Source organism: Crinia signifera, chromosome 6 (assembly GCF_055691185.1).
Source record: "Crinia signifera chromosome 6, ASM5569118v1, whole genome shotgun sequence".
In the NCBI taxonomy this organism is placed as follows: Eukaryota; Metazoa; Chordata; class Amphibia; order Anura; family Myobatrachidae; genus Crinia; species Crinia signifera.
In genome coordinates, this window is record NC_139222.1 from 167405832 (window position 1) to 167423022 (window position 17191).

The 17191-nt window shown below is 40.3% G+C and overlaps 1 protein-coding gene across 1 annotated transcript in view; it reads right to left on the reverse strand.

Moving 5' to 3' along the window:
- The window catches only part of MYO15B (myosin XVB), a 57164-nt gene extending 42238 nt beyond the window's left edge, over positions 1-14926 (reverse strand). The window contains exons 1-11 of the mRNA XM_083147988.1: positions 14830-14926; positions 14501-14736; positions 14249-14418; positions 11266-11338; positions 10293-10592; positions 8558-8658; positions 8369-8439; positions 8161-8248; positions 2749-2838; positions 725-954; positions 283-585 (exon numbers count right to left, since the gene is read on the reverse strand). Of these exons, the coding sequence (XP_083004114.1) occupies positions 283-585; positions 725-954; positions 2749-2838; positions 8161-8248; positions 8369-8439; positions 8558-8658; positions 10293-10592; positions 11266-11338; positions 14249-14418; positions 14501-14724 (1650 nt within the window). The 5' untranslated portion in view covers positions 14725-14736; positions 14830-14926. The remainder of the gene's footprint in view (positions 1-282; positions 586-724; positions 955-2748; positions 2839-8160; positions 8249-8368; positions 8440-8557; positions 8659-10292; positions 10593-11265; positions 11339-14248; positions 14419-14500; positions 14737-14829) is intronic.
- Positions 14927-17191: the final 2265 nt, after the last annotated feature.

Genomic DNA, 17191 nt, shown 5'->3' on the forward strand with positions numbered 1-17191 from the left:
TTTAAGCTGCTGTGATAAACCACAAACCTCCACATTTCAAATAATACCCCATCTGCACTCACTGAGAATGAATTCGCAGCTTTGCGATTCAACTAGAATATGGTCCATGGTGTTTAGACCACAGATCAACTTGTATGTGATTGAGCAGAATATGCTAAAATATGTCCTGGTATTTTGAAATTGAAGCAGTCTTAATATAGATGGGTTATAAAAGGACAGATCAATGTAAACTTTTTTTTTCTAATTAATCAGTAAGGAATATATTTTTTTCACACATATTACCTCTGTTGCTTTTTGTGTTATCTGTGGCTTTGGAATCTGTGGCTGTGGCACGGGGTCTTGAGTTGATTTAGTAGAAGCTGGAGGCAGAGCAGGGGTTGGAGGTGGAGCAGGAGCCACATTTGGGGAAGGAGCAGGAGATGAAGCAGTAGGTGGAGCAGGAGGTGGAATGGGAGCTGGGGCTGGTTTAGGTGCTGGAGTAGGAGCAAAGGTAGGTTTAGTTGCAGGTTTAGGAGAGGTTGTAGGACGACGTGGTTGTTGCTGCTGCTGGGACAGCATTGTGGCCTGAAGTGTCATCTGTTGGGCCTTTAAAAGAATTGTAAAGAAGCAAAATACAAACATTAGTATGTTAAATATACAGAGATAAAAATTGTTGGTCTTGGTAGAAACCAATGGATGGTTGTGAACATTTAGGTGACATGAGAGCGATAATAAGCACACATACCAAAAGCAAGGCCTGTTGCTGAATAAATGCTTGTTGCTGTGCTGCTAACTGTGTCTGATCCACTGCAGGCACTACTGGCTGTCGCATGGGCATCATTTGTGGCATCATTGGCTGGGTCATCATTTGCTGGGGCATCATTGGCTGGGGCATCATTTGCTGGGGCATCATTTGCTGGGGCATCATTGGCTGGGGCATCATTTGCTGGGGCATCATTTGCTGGGGCATCATTCCTTAATAAAAGTAATCATTATTAAGAATTGTAACAACAATCTAGTTGAGTCTTAGGACAATATCCTATTAGAAGAGGTAATTTACCACTGCTATAGGTTCGCCTGGGGCCATCCAATGTCACACCTCCCAGCATACCAGTAAGGCAGGGCCATCTTAATGTATCAGCTTTCTGGACAGCTGTCCTATATATATATATATATATATATATATATATTAGATTTTTTTTATAAAGAAGGTTCTGGTCCCTCCACTGGCTATGTCCCTCTCCCTTTAGCAGGGGCCGGCAGGGGGTCTGAATCATATCCTGACATTTGTACCTTAAAATAGACATTTTCTCCAACTCTTCAACTGCTCCGGAGTTGATAGAGGCACAGGAGTTGTTACCTGCACTGGACCCTCATTGGATTGTTTGAGGAAAAAGGACCCCCCAATAAAAGTATATGATTATTTCTATTCTTAGTAACCAGATTGAATGGGAGGTGTGCTACCACTAAGACAAAAATTGGATGAGAACACAGAAAGGAGGAATGTTTGTCACTAGTGTGGTGCACCTAGAATTTTCAAATATAATGTAACTTTTAATATTTAGATTCAAGTTAAAAAACAAGAGAAATAAAACAAACACACATGCAACAATAGGTGAAGACAGGGTAAGGTAAGGTGTGTTTTTTAAAAATTCGGTGGCCTACTGACAACGCACTGCACAATGGATATTTAACGAATGAACAGGTTGTGAAATGCAGAGCACTGTATATTAAATATTAGCACCACATTAGTGACAAACTTTCCTCCTTTCTGTGTTCTGCTCCGGAGCTGGAGAAAATACATTTATGATAAACCCATGGAGAATTATCTCAGATCATTTTTCAAGGACAATCAAATGGTGACTTTTCACGGGTTGCAATAAAAGCCACATTTATAGCTGCATATTATTTACAGATTTATGTACATTGAATATAGTAGCCAATAATATGATTATTACTAGTTTATATTTTGATAGTGAAATTATTTATTGTACTCTATAAATCACACTATTTCTATAATGGTGACTGTATCTAGTTTAGTAATAGTGTAATAGTCTGCGAGAAGCTGGAGGTGCGGGACTTGCGTGATAATTCCAGTATTTTTAAAGCGGCAGTCATTTACAAGGCAAAAGCAGGTTTCCATTTTGAAATACAGGTATGTTTGCACAAAGTCTCCCACAAAGTTACACACCTCCAGCTTCTTTTACATAGCCTGCAATACAGAATTATATAGAAGTCTATTAGTGGTCATAATACAAAGAATTCAGGCGTTTCAATTGTGTGAATTGGCGGTTATTGGCATTTTTCCAAAAATTATTATATTTAGCACAGTGTGTAAAAGTTTAGATTGAGACCAATTAGATGCAAAGAAATAGAAGTCCATTTTTCCTGATGTTTCTCCGATTCAGTCCTATTCAATTAGAGTATCAGAGAATAAAGAATCTTCTGAAAACACAGGTTCAGTGAAACATGTGTTTTTTTGCTGGCCGAACCTTTGTTTTGATTACCAAGGCTAAGTAGATTTCCTCTGGTGAAGCAATTATCCGTGATCAATAATCTACCCTGGTCTTAGATGCTACTGCCAGCCTGGATATTGTAGTCATTTTAAGGACTTCAGACAAAGAAAAGCAACAATGTAGCATTTTTTTCATCAATCTCAATTTGTAAAAACGAGTCCTATATAATAATATTACATATTTTCAGTACATTATACAAAACTTAGATTAAATCAGTTATGCATAATATGAGTACCAGAACTATTAGTCTTACCTTGCATCACTGGCATGTTTCCCATGGCAGGCATCATTCCATTCATCATTGGCATAGAGTATGAGGGCATTGAACCAATTCCCGTGTAACCTAAAAGCAAGTGAAAACTTCAAAAGGTCCTTTTTATTCACTACGTTTAAACAATATGAGATGTACATTTGCCTCCTGGAATCCTTACAATTTTGAGTTCACTTCACCATCCTACATCTCAATTATACAGGAACGCCCATGACCCTGTGCCATTTTCCGGGAGGCAGGCGGGAAGCGCTGCTGAATTTGAAAAGACCTGGCCTGGTGCTGATTGGCTGATAGACTTCATCCAATCAGTGTCAGGCCAGTCTTTTCAAATTCAACAGTGCTTCCTTCCCGCTCCGCCACCCGGCAAACAGCGATACAAGTTTCCAGACAAAGTTGCCTGCCACCCTCCACCTCAGCAGCTCCCCGGGGCAGTGCCTTCTTCCCCATTGGGGTGGGCCCCTAGAATCCTTGGGCCCCTGGGCAACTGCCCATTAAGCCCAATGGGTAAGACGGCACTGGCTTAAATGCAAATTTCTCCATTGTGTCCACTTGTGAATCAGAACCATAGTCACTAAAACTGGTGAATCAGCAGGAAGCTTTCTCAGTGGTACTGTAATATGGATGCAGAGAGGCTCCCTGTAAGTAATGATTTCTTTGCTATTCGACTTCATATTTGATTGCTATGCAATCTTTGCTAAATCTGTACTATTTACATACAATTCATGCTATCTGCATTAGCTTTACACTATATAGTCATTGCTGCCCTGTCCATTTCGTTTTAAGATTTGTGCTGAACGGGAGCATTAATCGGCATCAAATCGTGATCGAAAGGTTAAAAACCTGCTCGATCACCATACGATGTGTATGCGATCCTGATGCGATTTTGACTATATACTGTATTTGCTGGCGTATAAGACTACTTTTTTCCCCTGAAAAATATGCCTCCAAGTGGGAGGGTCGTCTTATATGCCGGGTGTACTTCAGTTGGGAAAGACATAGCTGCCCATAGTGGCCTCCCGATGCCCGCCCACCTCATTCTACGACCGCACAATGGTGACAATGACAGGTACTGTAATGGCACTAATACTAATGGCACTCATGTAATACCGGTATAATATAAATTAACATGTTGAAATCAAATCTGATGTTCTTTTACGTTTTATTTGGTGTGTGGAAGGGGTGCGGAAGAGGGGGTAGTCTTATACGGCGAGTATATAACAAACTCTATATTTTGAGTGGAAATGTTGGGGGGTTGTCTTATACGCCGGCAAATACGATAGTCAAAATCTAATGTCAAATCTCACCATGTGTACACATCATAAGACTGCATACTGTAAATATTCACTACAGATAAACACTTTCGGATTTCAAATACAGGTATAGGTTGTTTTTTTAAATAAATTAATTTACCAAACTATCCCCTAAATTTTCTTGTATTATGTACATCATCTGTTCTACATTGTAGAATGTTAATATAATTTATAATGTTATATTTGTAGTTTCTTAAAACAGTTGTGTTATCACGGATGGAGCGACAGGTCAAGTTGAGCCGGTTTTGAACATCATATTATGAATGCTGCTGTGGTGTGTAAGCCCATAACAGGGGCGGTGTACTTACACTTTCCTTATTGCAGTGTGTGACACCTGTTTATATTTTTATATGACATGTCATTTACCAAAGGTCATTTTATAAAAATAGTCAGCAGAGCATAATGCTGGATTCTCGATCAACAGCATTACTATCGTTAGGCCAAATACTATTTACAATCGCAATATTTTTTTTCCATGGTTAATTACCAAAAATTGTGCAAAATCAATACTATGGTGTTTTTGGTCTATAGCAATTTCTTATGGGTCAAAAGAAGGAGAACATGTATAGTTATTTGTATTTCTGGACCCTCTTAAACCTCTTTGTCAAACAGTTCCCCACTTATTTTCTTTGTTACTTTAACATTTGGATTTATCTGCTGACATTTTTTGCGGCCTTGAGAAAGGTCCTCTGGGACCGAACCATCGTCAGGCTCTCATTTACCCAATAAACTGGACGTTGATTACAGATGACATGATCTTCAAGCCTGGTGAGTGCTGTTTTTCCCCTAGGGGAATTGTATACAAAGACACATATACATATACAGACACACACAAGCACACAAATAATATGTCTGTGTGTGTGTGTGTGTGTGTGTGTGTGTGTGAACAAAAGGGTAGTTTTCAAGCGCCAAAGGTTATAACTGTACCAGGAGAGTCTGTGGGCGGTATTCAATATCGGACGCTATTTCCACCAAGGGAAATAGCAGCCACTACCTATTCAATGCTGCCGTTTCTGAAAGCATTGAAGGAGGATTCCGACAAAACAGATTTGTTTTGTTGAATTCACGTCCCTTTTTGGACAATCCACCATTTTCGACAATATGCTCACTTTCCAACATTTGACAGCTGTAACATTGAATTCCAGTTGTTGAGCTGGATGAAAATGGGCCGGGATTCCAACTGTTGGAACATTTCCATATGCAATACCCCCTGTGTCTCAAAGTGACACTCCCTAGAATTAGCTAGGATGTCAGCTCAATTCTAAATAAGTGGTGATAAGTCCCTTTGGAACAAGACAAAAGTAATAATACAGTAGTGCTAGGATGAGAAGAGCGACCATTGGTGTCTAATTCAAAATATATTCAGACTGTGTTCTATGAAAATGGAATGTCATTTATTACTTTACACAATACAATAAAAAAATCTTTAGACACAAGTTAATCTCTACATAGAAATATCTAGATAAGGTATCCATAAAAGTAAGGAAAAAAGGGGGGACATATATATAATATCTGGATAAAGAAAAAAACAATCTATAAGGATAAAACCATGACGTACATAAGCTGCTCATCTTAGTAGATGAGGTAAGTAGGAAAGCGGCAAACCTCAAACGTAACCTTATGTTTGATTGCAAAGTCTGCCATAGCCCTGGCCCTACCGGGAATTGAATTAAGTCAAAGCTTAAACTCAGGCCCAGTTAGCAGCCAAGCCATCAGTGTAAAATTATTGGAGCTCTGATCTTGTTTGTTCAACTTCAAAAAATTATTAGGAATCTTTATATATATTAAACAACTTACTTTTGGAATACATTTACACCCATTTTCTTCCTTTCCATTATGATATCGATATCTATATCTATATCTATATCTATATATATATATATATATATATATATATATATATATATATATATATATATATAAAATAAAAATCAAAACGGCCTGATTGATTTTGATGAAATTTTCAGGCAATCTTCAGATTAGCCCAGCGGCTGATCCTATGAAGTTTGGTAGTGATCAGATCAACAGAATTTTTTTTTTTTGGGGGGGGGGGGGGGGGGGGTGTTTGGCAATAAATTGATCGTGCTATGAATGAGATTTCGTTCCCGCCGAACTTCTGTCAAATGCAACTGAATATTCAAGCCGTTGTCGACAACGTATTCCCAAATCTAACCACCAGCTACAAAAATCCGGATTGGCTGTGCGAACGTGCAATTTTGGCACCAAAAAATTATGATGTCAACAAGCTTAATGAGCAAATTCAATTGAAATTGCCTGGCAAAACAGTCTAATCAATCAACACAGTAATGGACGAAGAAAAAGCCGTCAATTATCCGATTGAATTGTTGAATTTTTGAATTCATTGGAACCAGCTGGAATGCCACTGCACATATCAACATTGAAGGTTGGATCACCGGTGATGCTTATTCACAACTTAAATGCACCAAAGTTGTGCAACAGAACCAGATTGACCATCGGCACTGTACCTTTAGATATCTGCTAAAACTTTGTCACATGACCGCTCCATCCATCCACCAGAAGTCATCTGGCTATAGATAATTAGTGCTTCCCGTGCGAAGCCGGGGCGGGTCGCTAGTGATCTATACACCACCAAAATGTATGCAATGTTCTGCTATTTGACTGAATTGTAAAAAAAATTCATGGCAGGAAAAGTCTACAGACAATATTGGAGCCAGTGGCGGAACTCCCGGAGGCAATGGAGTCATCTGCCGCCGGGCGCCAGGCTAAAAGGGGGCTCTGGCTCCATTGCCTCCGATGTTCCGCTGCTGCCTGCCGCACTTATCTTATTCAGCGGGGGGCCTCCCCCCCAACCTCCCCGTACAGTACGCTGGTGTGATGCGCAGTGGTGCGGGCGTCCCCTTTCAACTGGTTGCTGGCAGTGGCTGGGGCGGAAGTCTGCCTGAGGAAGCCAGGCCAGATAACAGGAGAAGTGTCACTGTCCAGTGACGAAGAGCAGAGACTAGAGTCGGGAGCCAGTGTGCGGGTGCGTGACTATCTGTCACTGAAGCTGACAAATGACTACAGTAAAAGCCGGGAGTTAGGTGGGAGACGCTGCAGCGTCAGCCTTTGAGGGGTGAGTCTGTGCTGTGGGTCTGTAAAAACCAGCACAATATGTGCATCTTGTTGAAAAAGAAAAGGATATTACATGTACTGCTCAAATAAAGAGAGGGATCATCATGCAATATATATATATATATATATATATATATATATATATACACACATATTGCATGATGATCCCTCTCTTTAATATCTTTGACTGTTATTGTGACTTTACCCCTCTCCATAGCTACCCCACCACCCCTTGTTTGCTGCATGTCAGCAACAAGTTCATACCCCCCTTTTTTCACTGTTGTTTTTTTGAAATATGATATTGTATGCTGACTGCTGTGAATTAAACAGTTTCTCTTGTTATACAACTGGAACTAATATATATATGTATATATATATATATATATATATATATATATATATATATATATATATATATATATATATATATATATATATATATATATATATATATATATATATATCCTGGGAATCCTGGGACCAGCCAATCAGTAAATTGAAAGCTTTCAATTTCAATTATGTGGCTAACCCCTCCTAACATCATTTTTACAATTGTCACCGTGTATTAGAAGAACCCATTACCTGTCTTACTGGAGACACCTTACTTTTTGAGCTATTGGGGGGGGGGGGGGGGGGGGGGGGGGCACCAATATTTACCTTGCCTCCGGGCAACTGGGACAAACTTACGCCACTGATTGGAGCAGATGTATTAAGCCTTAACAAGAGATAAATGCAAGAGTGATAAAGAGAGAAAAATGTCCAGCCAATCAGCTCCTTACTGACTTTGTTCAAACACAGCCTGTAACATGGCAGTTAGGATGTGATTGGCTGGACATTTATCTCTCTTTATCACCCTTGCATTTATCTCTTGTTAAGGCTTAATACATCTGCCCCTTAATGCAGTATATAGCATTTATGTCAAAGTACAGAATTTAGTATAATCTTGCAGCAAAAAGGAAACATATAAGTGAAGTCACACTTAATCACTCACCTTGGGAAGGAAATGTATTCTGCTGCGTGGGTCCAATACCTCCACCACCTTTCATTCGCTGGTTCAGGTTTTCAGACCTCTCTAAATCCTTTATAGCGCAGAAAATTGATGAGAATATATGTCATTTGCGAGATAGAGATTTTTTTCAGGATGGTGGTAAAATTTAAAAAATATAAGTGAAAACAGAAACAGAAGATTTACTACTCACTGATGGTGAAGACCCCACAGGTTGGAAGAGTGTATCCAAAAAATTCACTGTTCTATTGGGATCCACACTGCCTGCAAACATAGCAGTTTGTGTTTTATGGACATTGGAATGAGATTTACAAAATCAGATTAATGTAAAAATTGGCTAATATTCACATGGGTATACCAAATGCAAGCACTTCCACATTACCTCTGTTACTGGGGAAGGAGAACATTTCATCTTGGTCTTGTGCTTGCGGTGGCAGAGAAGGTGCCTGCATAGGTGGGGCTGGCGGAATTGGAATATCTGTTCTGTAACCAGAATTATTTGAGATTAAATACAACATTAATGTAAAGCATTATAAAAGCAGAATCATGAACACCATTTTGAGCAGGCTGGGTACTAATTCCTGGTGCTTGGAAAAGACCGGCAGCATCCTGATGTGCACAATTCCAACACCTACTAGTAGTGTTCATTCTAGCACCCGCCATATTTGAAAACCCATGTAGTTCCTCTTCCCTGCCTGGGGTGTCGCTGTCTGCTGTAGTGCTTCTAGCACAGTGTGGTCTGTATATCAGCACTGATATGCAAACCAGACCTGTGCTAGAAACACCACAGCAGATTGCGACACCCCAAGCAGGGAAGAGGAACTGCATGGGTTTTCAAATATGGCAGGTGCTAGAATGAACCGAACCTTGCAACACAGGAAACGATCATATGACAATTTATCTCTCAAAGGCTTAACCACCTAAAGTGAATGGAGATAATGTACCATTCAATCAGCTCCTAACTGCCAAGTTACAGGCTCTGTTTAAAAAAAGGCCAGAAGCTGGTTGGCTGGTACTTTAGACACAATATAGTTCCAAAAAAAAAGAACACTGACAAAACAATCCCGGCTTCAACCCGGCTCAGATCCAGGACACAGAGCATGAGTAGAAGCCAGGGTTACCCCTTTCACACATGTTTTACCACCAGGTTATTTCCAGAAAGTCCCCTGTTACACTAGACCGACTGGCGTCACCCCCCTAGTGATGTCACTATTATGGGCTACCCCATAAATCAGTGGTTAGTCCTGCAGCCTTTGATATGAACCAAATCACCATTGCACCATGTTTGTATGTGTGCGACGCTGGGTATGCTGTATTTCCCATACAATCTCTGGTGAGTATTGGTCAGATTGTAAACCCCCCAGGGAAAGTACCAAGTGACTGAGTCTTTAAACATTTGTTGTATATTGGTACTATATATAATTATATGTGTGCAAATAATGATCAATATTGTCATATTGATGCCATGAAATAATTATCATGCAGAGGGTTTAATAGAACAGTGCCTCTGTCAACTACTGGCCAAGCAGAAAGTATTTGGAGCGGTAACAATATTTCTAACCGTTCTTCAGCAAACCTAGGATTGTCTTCTTCATGTTATTGACCAACATAACACATGAACAGTGTCCAATCCAAGCACACACCTAACTAAACTATAACTCTTAAGCGTTCATCCTTCTATTTATCATTATTAAATCAACATTATCATCATACTTCAACATTCATTAATTTTCATCATCCAATCTTACGTGTTATATCATTGTCATTGGGCCTCATAATCATTATCTATACTTACTCCTTGGCCACTAAACTTTAACATACTCTATATTTACTTTTCTGTTATTACAACAGCAAGCAGGTAAATTATTACACAAACACATTTCTGTAGCTCAATTGGGGCAGATGTATTAAACCTGGCGAAGAGATAAACTGGAGATAAAGTGGAGAAAAAGTGGAAGGAGATAATGCTCCAGCCAATCAACTTCCAACTGTCATATTTCAAACACTGCTGATTGGCTGGTGCGTTATCTCCTTCCACTTTTTCTCCACCTTATCTCCAGATTATCTCTTCGCCAGGGTTAATACATCTGCCCCAATTTCCTTTAAAAATTCCTTACCTTTCAAAAGACGGAGGAAAGGGTGGAGGTTCAGGTGGGGATACTGGTGAGTAGTTATGAGGGAGCCCAGGTGCAGGGTAAGAGGGAAGATCAGAAGGGAGTTGTGGTGCATAGTCAGGAGGAGCTTGTGGGATCCCTCCTTTATCTCCAAAGGGGAAATCAGACGATTCGAAATGATCAGGAGCTCCATCTTCCAACACGGCAATCACATCCATTAAGAAATCATCTCCTGAGAGATCAAACCACTGACCACCATCCAGAATGGAGATAGTCCAGCCTCGGATGTTATCCCCAACACCTCTTTATTTAGCAATTTAGAAAAAGTAGATACACAAAAATTTCAGAAGCTCGACAAACATCACAAGATAATTGCAATTATCAATATACGCACAAGGTATATCGGACGCAAGGAAGGCAGAGGAGTTAAATTAAACTTATATGTTAGTCAATAAATAAATAAATAAATAGATAAATTGATAATCACAGCTCCAATTGAACAATTGTGCTGCTCATTATCAATATAGTTATCAACAAGTCTGGATGTCAGGGCTGCCATCAAAGGGGGGGGGGGGGGAGGGGGTTGGACTGTTGGGACTCTAGTCCCAGGCCCTGACAGTGAGGAGGGCATGTCCCTGGATTGATGCAGTGCTGCAAAATGATTACAGCTGGCACGTGGAGCAATGGTCATTTAGAAAGAAAGCACTGGCAGCATTTTGAAATTGGTGCCCATTGCAAACCAATCAGAGCTCAGAGGCTGTAAATCGATCAGAAGCCATCACTTGGGGGCTGTCTAATTGATCAGTCCCGAGCCTCACGATTTCTGATGGCAGCCCAGATGGGTGTTTTTGGTGTGAGTTAAGCAAAGATTCTGTATTTCAGAAGACATAATATCAACATTGTTTAGTTGTCTGATATCTATTACATATAAACTTGCCCACCCACACATGTTGTCACTTGTAAAGCATATACTCACCTGGACTGTAGTAACCAGCTTGGTAGTTGTTCTGCTGTCGTCCAGGAATCTACTTCTGCTGTGTATTTTTCCTCTGTGAGGGGAGTGTAGAAACAAATAGTTAACCATCTTCTGCATCCATGGTTAATTATAGACACATAACACACAGGAACAAAACAAATGCTAATTAAAACGGAAAAGTTACACTTCTTAGCAATTTGGATGTGTGACTTTTCCTTTGCAACTTCTCGATGACAGGTCTAACCTTGAAGCTGGTAGTCTGGATTCCTACACTATGGGCCTGGTTCTGGTTCACTCGCAAAAGCAAAATCTTTTTCTATTGGCCAAAATCATGTGCACTGCAGAGGGGGTCAGATGTAACATGTGCAGATAATTAGATTTGGGTGGGGTGTACTGCAAACTGATATCTATATTGCAGTGTAAAAATAAAGCAGCCAGTATTTACCCTGCACAGAAACAAAATAACACCCAAATCTACCTCTCTGCACTTTACATCTGCCCCACCTGCAGTGCACATGATTTTGTCCATTAGAGAAAGAATTTGCTTTTGCGAATGAACCAGAATCAGGCCCTATATCCAAAATGTGAAAGTACTGTTACACCTCCAAATGCATATTTTCAGAAAATGGGCCACAAATATACTGTACAGTATGTGGTACAAAATCACCTCATGTTATTATCCTGAACATTTATAAGCATGTTATGTGGGGCCTGGTTTGGGCAATGATATATAAAAGGATTACGTGGCGATGGAGTCATATCATTGTCTTCTGTACCAGCCATGATTAGAAAAACAAGGGTGCTATGGCATCACACCAGGGATGGTGATCTAGGCCTCCGAAATTTCCACAAATATTATTTAGCAGCTCACCATACCTAGGAGCTCCTTGCTTATTCTAATTTCTACTGAAGACAATGCCAACATTGGGAATCTCTGGGAACTCTGGGAATCACTCTATGCAACCAAATCAACCTCCCCATGATCACTCTATGGAAAAATAAGGCACTTCACCCTGATTTTGGCCCAGAACCATTTACCTATTGGGCAAGACACAACATTAAGTTTCTCAGTGCCCTTGTACTTCTCCGTATATTACCAGAGTTCTCTGACCGTCAAGATTGGTACTGTTTATGTTCCAAATGTTATCATTGGTATCTCTAGTTTCTTCATCTTTATACCTCCCTCTTAAACTCACGGTATCGCCCACCATTTACTCCTCTAGAACCCTTTTAGTATAAGAGTACGAAAAAGCTTAGTAATCATGATCACTTATGTTGTAATGACACTTCAAGGGAATGTTAAGAAGCAAACTATAAACACAAAGCTACAGTATATATAGACTGATCTATGTTAACTGGCTATAGTATTGTTTTCTGTCACTTACATTCCAAAAAATATGTTGTGTAGTGTCAGGATTTTTTATATTATGCAGGTGGAGAAAAAACAACATAATATAGCCAGTAGCACATTATAAATAGAAAATCTCTATTGCAGCTATTTATCGTTGGGCTGGCTTTAGTAAGTACTGGCATATACATTTGCCCCTTCAGAAAATGCATGACCTGGCACTGACAGCATTGGAAGCCTGGTGCAGATTCTTCCAAAAATAAAGAGTAGAAACATATATATATATATATATATATATATATATATATATACATATACACACACACACACACACACACACACACACATATATATATATATATATGAGAAAATGGTGTGACTCCAATAATGCGCTGGTAGCAAAGCAGCCACCTCTATAGAACCTTGCTGTTAGTGAAGGAACTAAAATAATAGATAGAAACGGAATAGAGGTGCGCTACAGATTATGTCACCAATGGTAACTATTTAAGAAAGATACAGCCAATCAATAAAAACAAACATTTATTTGATGTTACAGCATATAGCATTTCTTCAGTAAAATAAATCCATTTTCTTAAGGTGTACCCCAAGTACAAACAATCCGCGTCGCTACGCGTTTCATCCTTCCGGACTTCCTCGGGGGCATATAAGAGTATTTAATAATGGCATATCCTTTACTTAGTGACATAATCTGTAGCGCACACACACACACACACATATATATATATATATATATATATATATATATATATATATATTTATTCCTAAGTAAGTAAACACATTCATTAAATAAAGTATTTTTCTTTCCAATAGGAAATAGTAATGTAAAGATTGCAGTTTTACATGTACTAAATTGGGAGAACCCTAACTATTGAGTTATTCTCCTTATGAAATCTGATATTCACCTTATTTAGCCCTTTAATATAGTATCCTGAATGCTGGTGATTGCAATACTTTGTCAAATACTGTAAAGGTGCAGGTATGAAGACCACTCATGCAAGGGGTGATTAATGTCAAGACAAACAGGAAGAGGATGTGGAAAACAGACAGACACTTGGACATTTAGATGCTGTGTCTCGAGCAAAATCATATATTTTTTGGTACTTATGTATTATCTGGACTCCCATGTTAAATACACCCCATTTTTTCATACCCCTACTATCCAACTACGCATGGAGTTGATTTTATATAGTGTGGCGAGCGCAGCGAGCCACCGTGCCTGAAGCGTGGCGAGCGCAGCGAGACTCGCGAGGGGACACGGTCTCATAAGAAAAACGGGAGCCCAGATATTACATAAGTACCTATTTTTTAAATGTTAAACTCAGTTTTAAAATGATGAATTTCTGATTGCAGTGTAATATTTGCAGAGGTAACAAGTAATGAATTCAGCAAAAGCAAAGAGATGTTCAAATATACAGTATGCACGAATGAAAATGGTTATCAAGAAAAGGGAGGCTAGCAGAGGTATTTGGAGTAGGTAGTATATCAACAAAGAGAATACATAATGCAAGGAACCTGCAGGAGAAACTGAGAGTTGTAGATGGATTCTAATGAGTAACAATGAGCAGCTGGTACAATATGTGCACAGTTTGTATGTAGGGGAAATTTCCACCATACCACTGTATGTAAAGACATCCATGACCATGTTCCCTCTTCTCTCAATGGCTGTCCACTCGAGCAGAGTTAGGGCATGTGAGCGCAATTCATCAAAGTTGTTTTGCTTGGCTCGAAGCATCTTGCTCTGGCATATAGCCTTGTATCTTTCAGAGGCGTGATCTGAGGCGTATCTGAACAAGAATGAGATAAAGAGGTACCATACACAGTAGATGTTGGCAAAATGACTGACTATTAATAAATGGATTTACTCACTTGAGCAGAGGCTTCTCTAAAGTTGATGAGGGGATGAGGCAGCTGAGTAGAGCTGAAAGGAGTAGCCATGCCCGCTGGTTTTGCTCCTCATTGTTGTTCTGCACAGTCAGACTTGCCGCTTGACACAGGATCTCATCTCTAAGTGATGGTTGGCGTAAGCAGCGTTCCACAATATAATTACCAATAATCCTCTGCTGCCAGGGAGGCATTGTTGTGTTCAGCATAAAGCGCAAAGCCTAGGATGAGTACAGGAGATTGTGTGAGTGGCTAGTATAGCTTACCCAATGTGACATGAAACATACTATAGTAGTTAGTTTGGTTTCTCTCACCAGTTTGTACAGTTCCAATGCAACTCCATGATCATTTTGTGATACTCGAGTTAGTGGATCCTGCAGGGGCTGTCCCAAAGGTGGCAGGGTAGCATCCTGAGAAACCACAACATTTATAACATACAGTTTTATGAATGATTATTCTATTAGAAATTGAGATCTGTGTAAATTTATTTCAACATGATCAACCCATGGGCCATCATATATGCAGTCCTTTTACTCAATAGGCAAGAGTTACTATCAGGGGCTGCTCCTTACTTGTTTGGCTGGAAGGTCTACATCATTGTCACCGGGGGTGAAGCTTACACCCAGTAGGAGGAGGAGTCAAAATCCAGGGTGAGGCTTAAGTCTGGCACTAATAGCAAACAGGTTGGTTTTTAGGGACTGCATCAGCTACAACTCTTAGAAGCCAGATAGGGCAGCCGTAATAGCAAGGGAGTGGCTTCTACGGAAAGCGTTCTATCTTTTATCACATTCTGGACTGGCAGTCTCAAGGGGAGAAGACACCCCCCCTAGGACTGTTTGTCTGGCTGTGATTAGCAGTGAGAGCTTCCAATACTACCTATGCAGGTGGCAGATATTTTTTTTTGTTATGTGCATAACTATATAGCTATATTCAAATGTATGTTGATATAAATCTGCAAAAGTATAAATTAGAATTGATTGATGAAGAAAAGGAAGACAAAAAGCACATACCTTAAAATATGAGCGAATGAAGATGGAGAATGGATAATTGTTTATGTCAGGAGCAAGAGACAATATGCACTGCGCCTTTACTTGTGGTGGAGGCACCTCAGTGATATGTGTACCTTCAGCATTGGTCTTTGCTATAGGGTAACAGCATAAAGAAACTTATTGACTGTTACTGATCAGAGAGAACCACTAACACAAAGATTATGAAACAGACATTTTTATTTTTGCCAGTAAAATGTTAGTTTTTAAATTTGTTAATTTAGTAATAAAGATCTTCGGTAATTCCCAACTAAAACAAAATACTTAGGGGGAAACAACATATATAGCATATAGGGCTATTGAATGCTTTTACAAGGCGGACTAGTCTAATTTTATGATTATTAGGAATATTTCTTGGGATAACACCACCAGGCTAACACTTAGTATAGTTGCTCACTTTCAGCTATAGGGGGAATTTAGTAAAAGACAAAAGAACAATGTTCAATTAAGCTATATAAATACATCACCATTGCATTTAAAATACATCATAACTATATCATCATTTTCTATATGCAGAGCCATAGTTGTCTACCCTACTAGATCCTGCGGGAGAGTCCCATTTTAAGTTCTTATCTCCTGCTGTGCTGCATTATAAATAAAACCTCCCAGATTGTATACTGCAGACAGTGTATCACCAACAAATTTGTAACTACAGTGATTTTCTGCAGTCACTATGACTTCCGTCTAGGCACAGCAGTCCTTATAGTCAACTCAGCAACCCCCTCTTAGTCCCGTTGCAGCAGAGAACATAGCCTGTGTAACATCAATCTTCTTATCTAAGTATTTGTTAATGCTCTATAGTGTGAGCTGTGGCTGAGAATGGTTGGTTTGTTAGTAACAGAAACTTAAAATTTGATGGCAGTTTAGATCTCGGTCCATCTTGTCTTAGTTAAACACACAAGAAGGACAAGTTTTAAAATCCATTTCCCAAGAGATGATCATAGAAGAATTTACGGTACTCTTTACCTAGAACGGCGCCCGTCGCGGGCATCGCGGGTACATTTATGTATGGCCGCGACGCGACCGACGCGATGCCCGCGATTTCCCATTGAAACCAATGTTAAACATGAAAATCGTGTCGGTCGCGTCGCGGCCGGCCATAAATGTACCCGCGATGCCCGCGACGCGATGCTCCCGATTTCCCATAGGAATCAATGTTAAAAGGCGCGATGGACCCGATTTTACTGTTAAATGCCTCAATCCACCCGATTTGGCCATAGGAATCAATGTTAAATGGGCCACAGAGCCCATTAACCCTTAAATGTCCCCCCAAATTTTTAACGCCACCCCACGATCCACGCCAACCCGAAGCGTGGCGAGCGCAGCGAGCCCGCGAGGGGCGGCGGTACGCGTCCTCCGTCCTTTTCATGCCGTACTATCCACTAGGGCGTGGTGTGAGAATATAATAGTGTGGCGAGCGCAGCGAGCCACCGAGCCCGAAGCGTGGCGAGCGCAGCGAGCCCCGCGAGGGGACGCGGATACCTTCACAGTTATGCGCGTCCCCTCGCGGGCTTCACAGGTGTCCGTGGCGAAGCGGACACCTGTGAAGCCCGCGAGGGGACGCGTCTACCTGTGAAGGTATCCGCGTCCCCTCGCGGGGCTCGCTGCGCTCGCCACGCTTCGCGCTCGC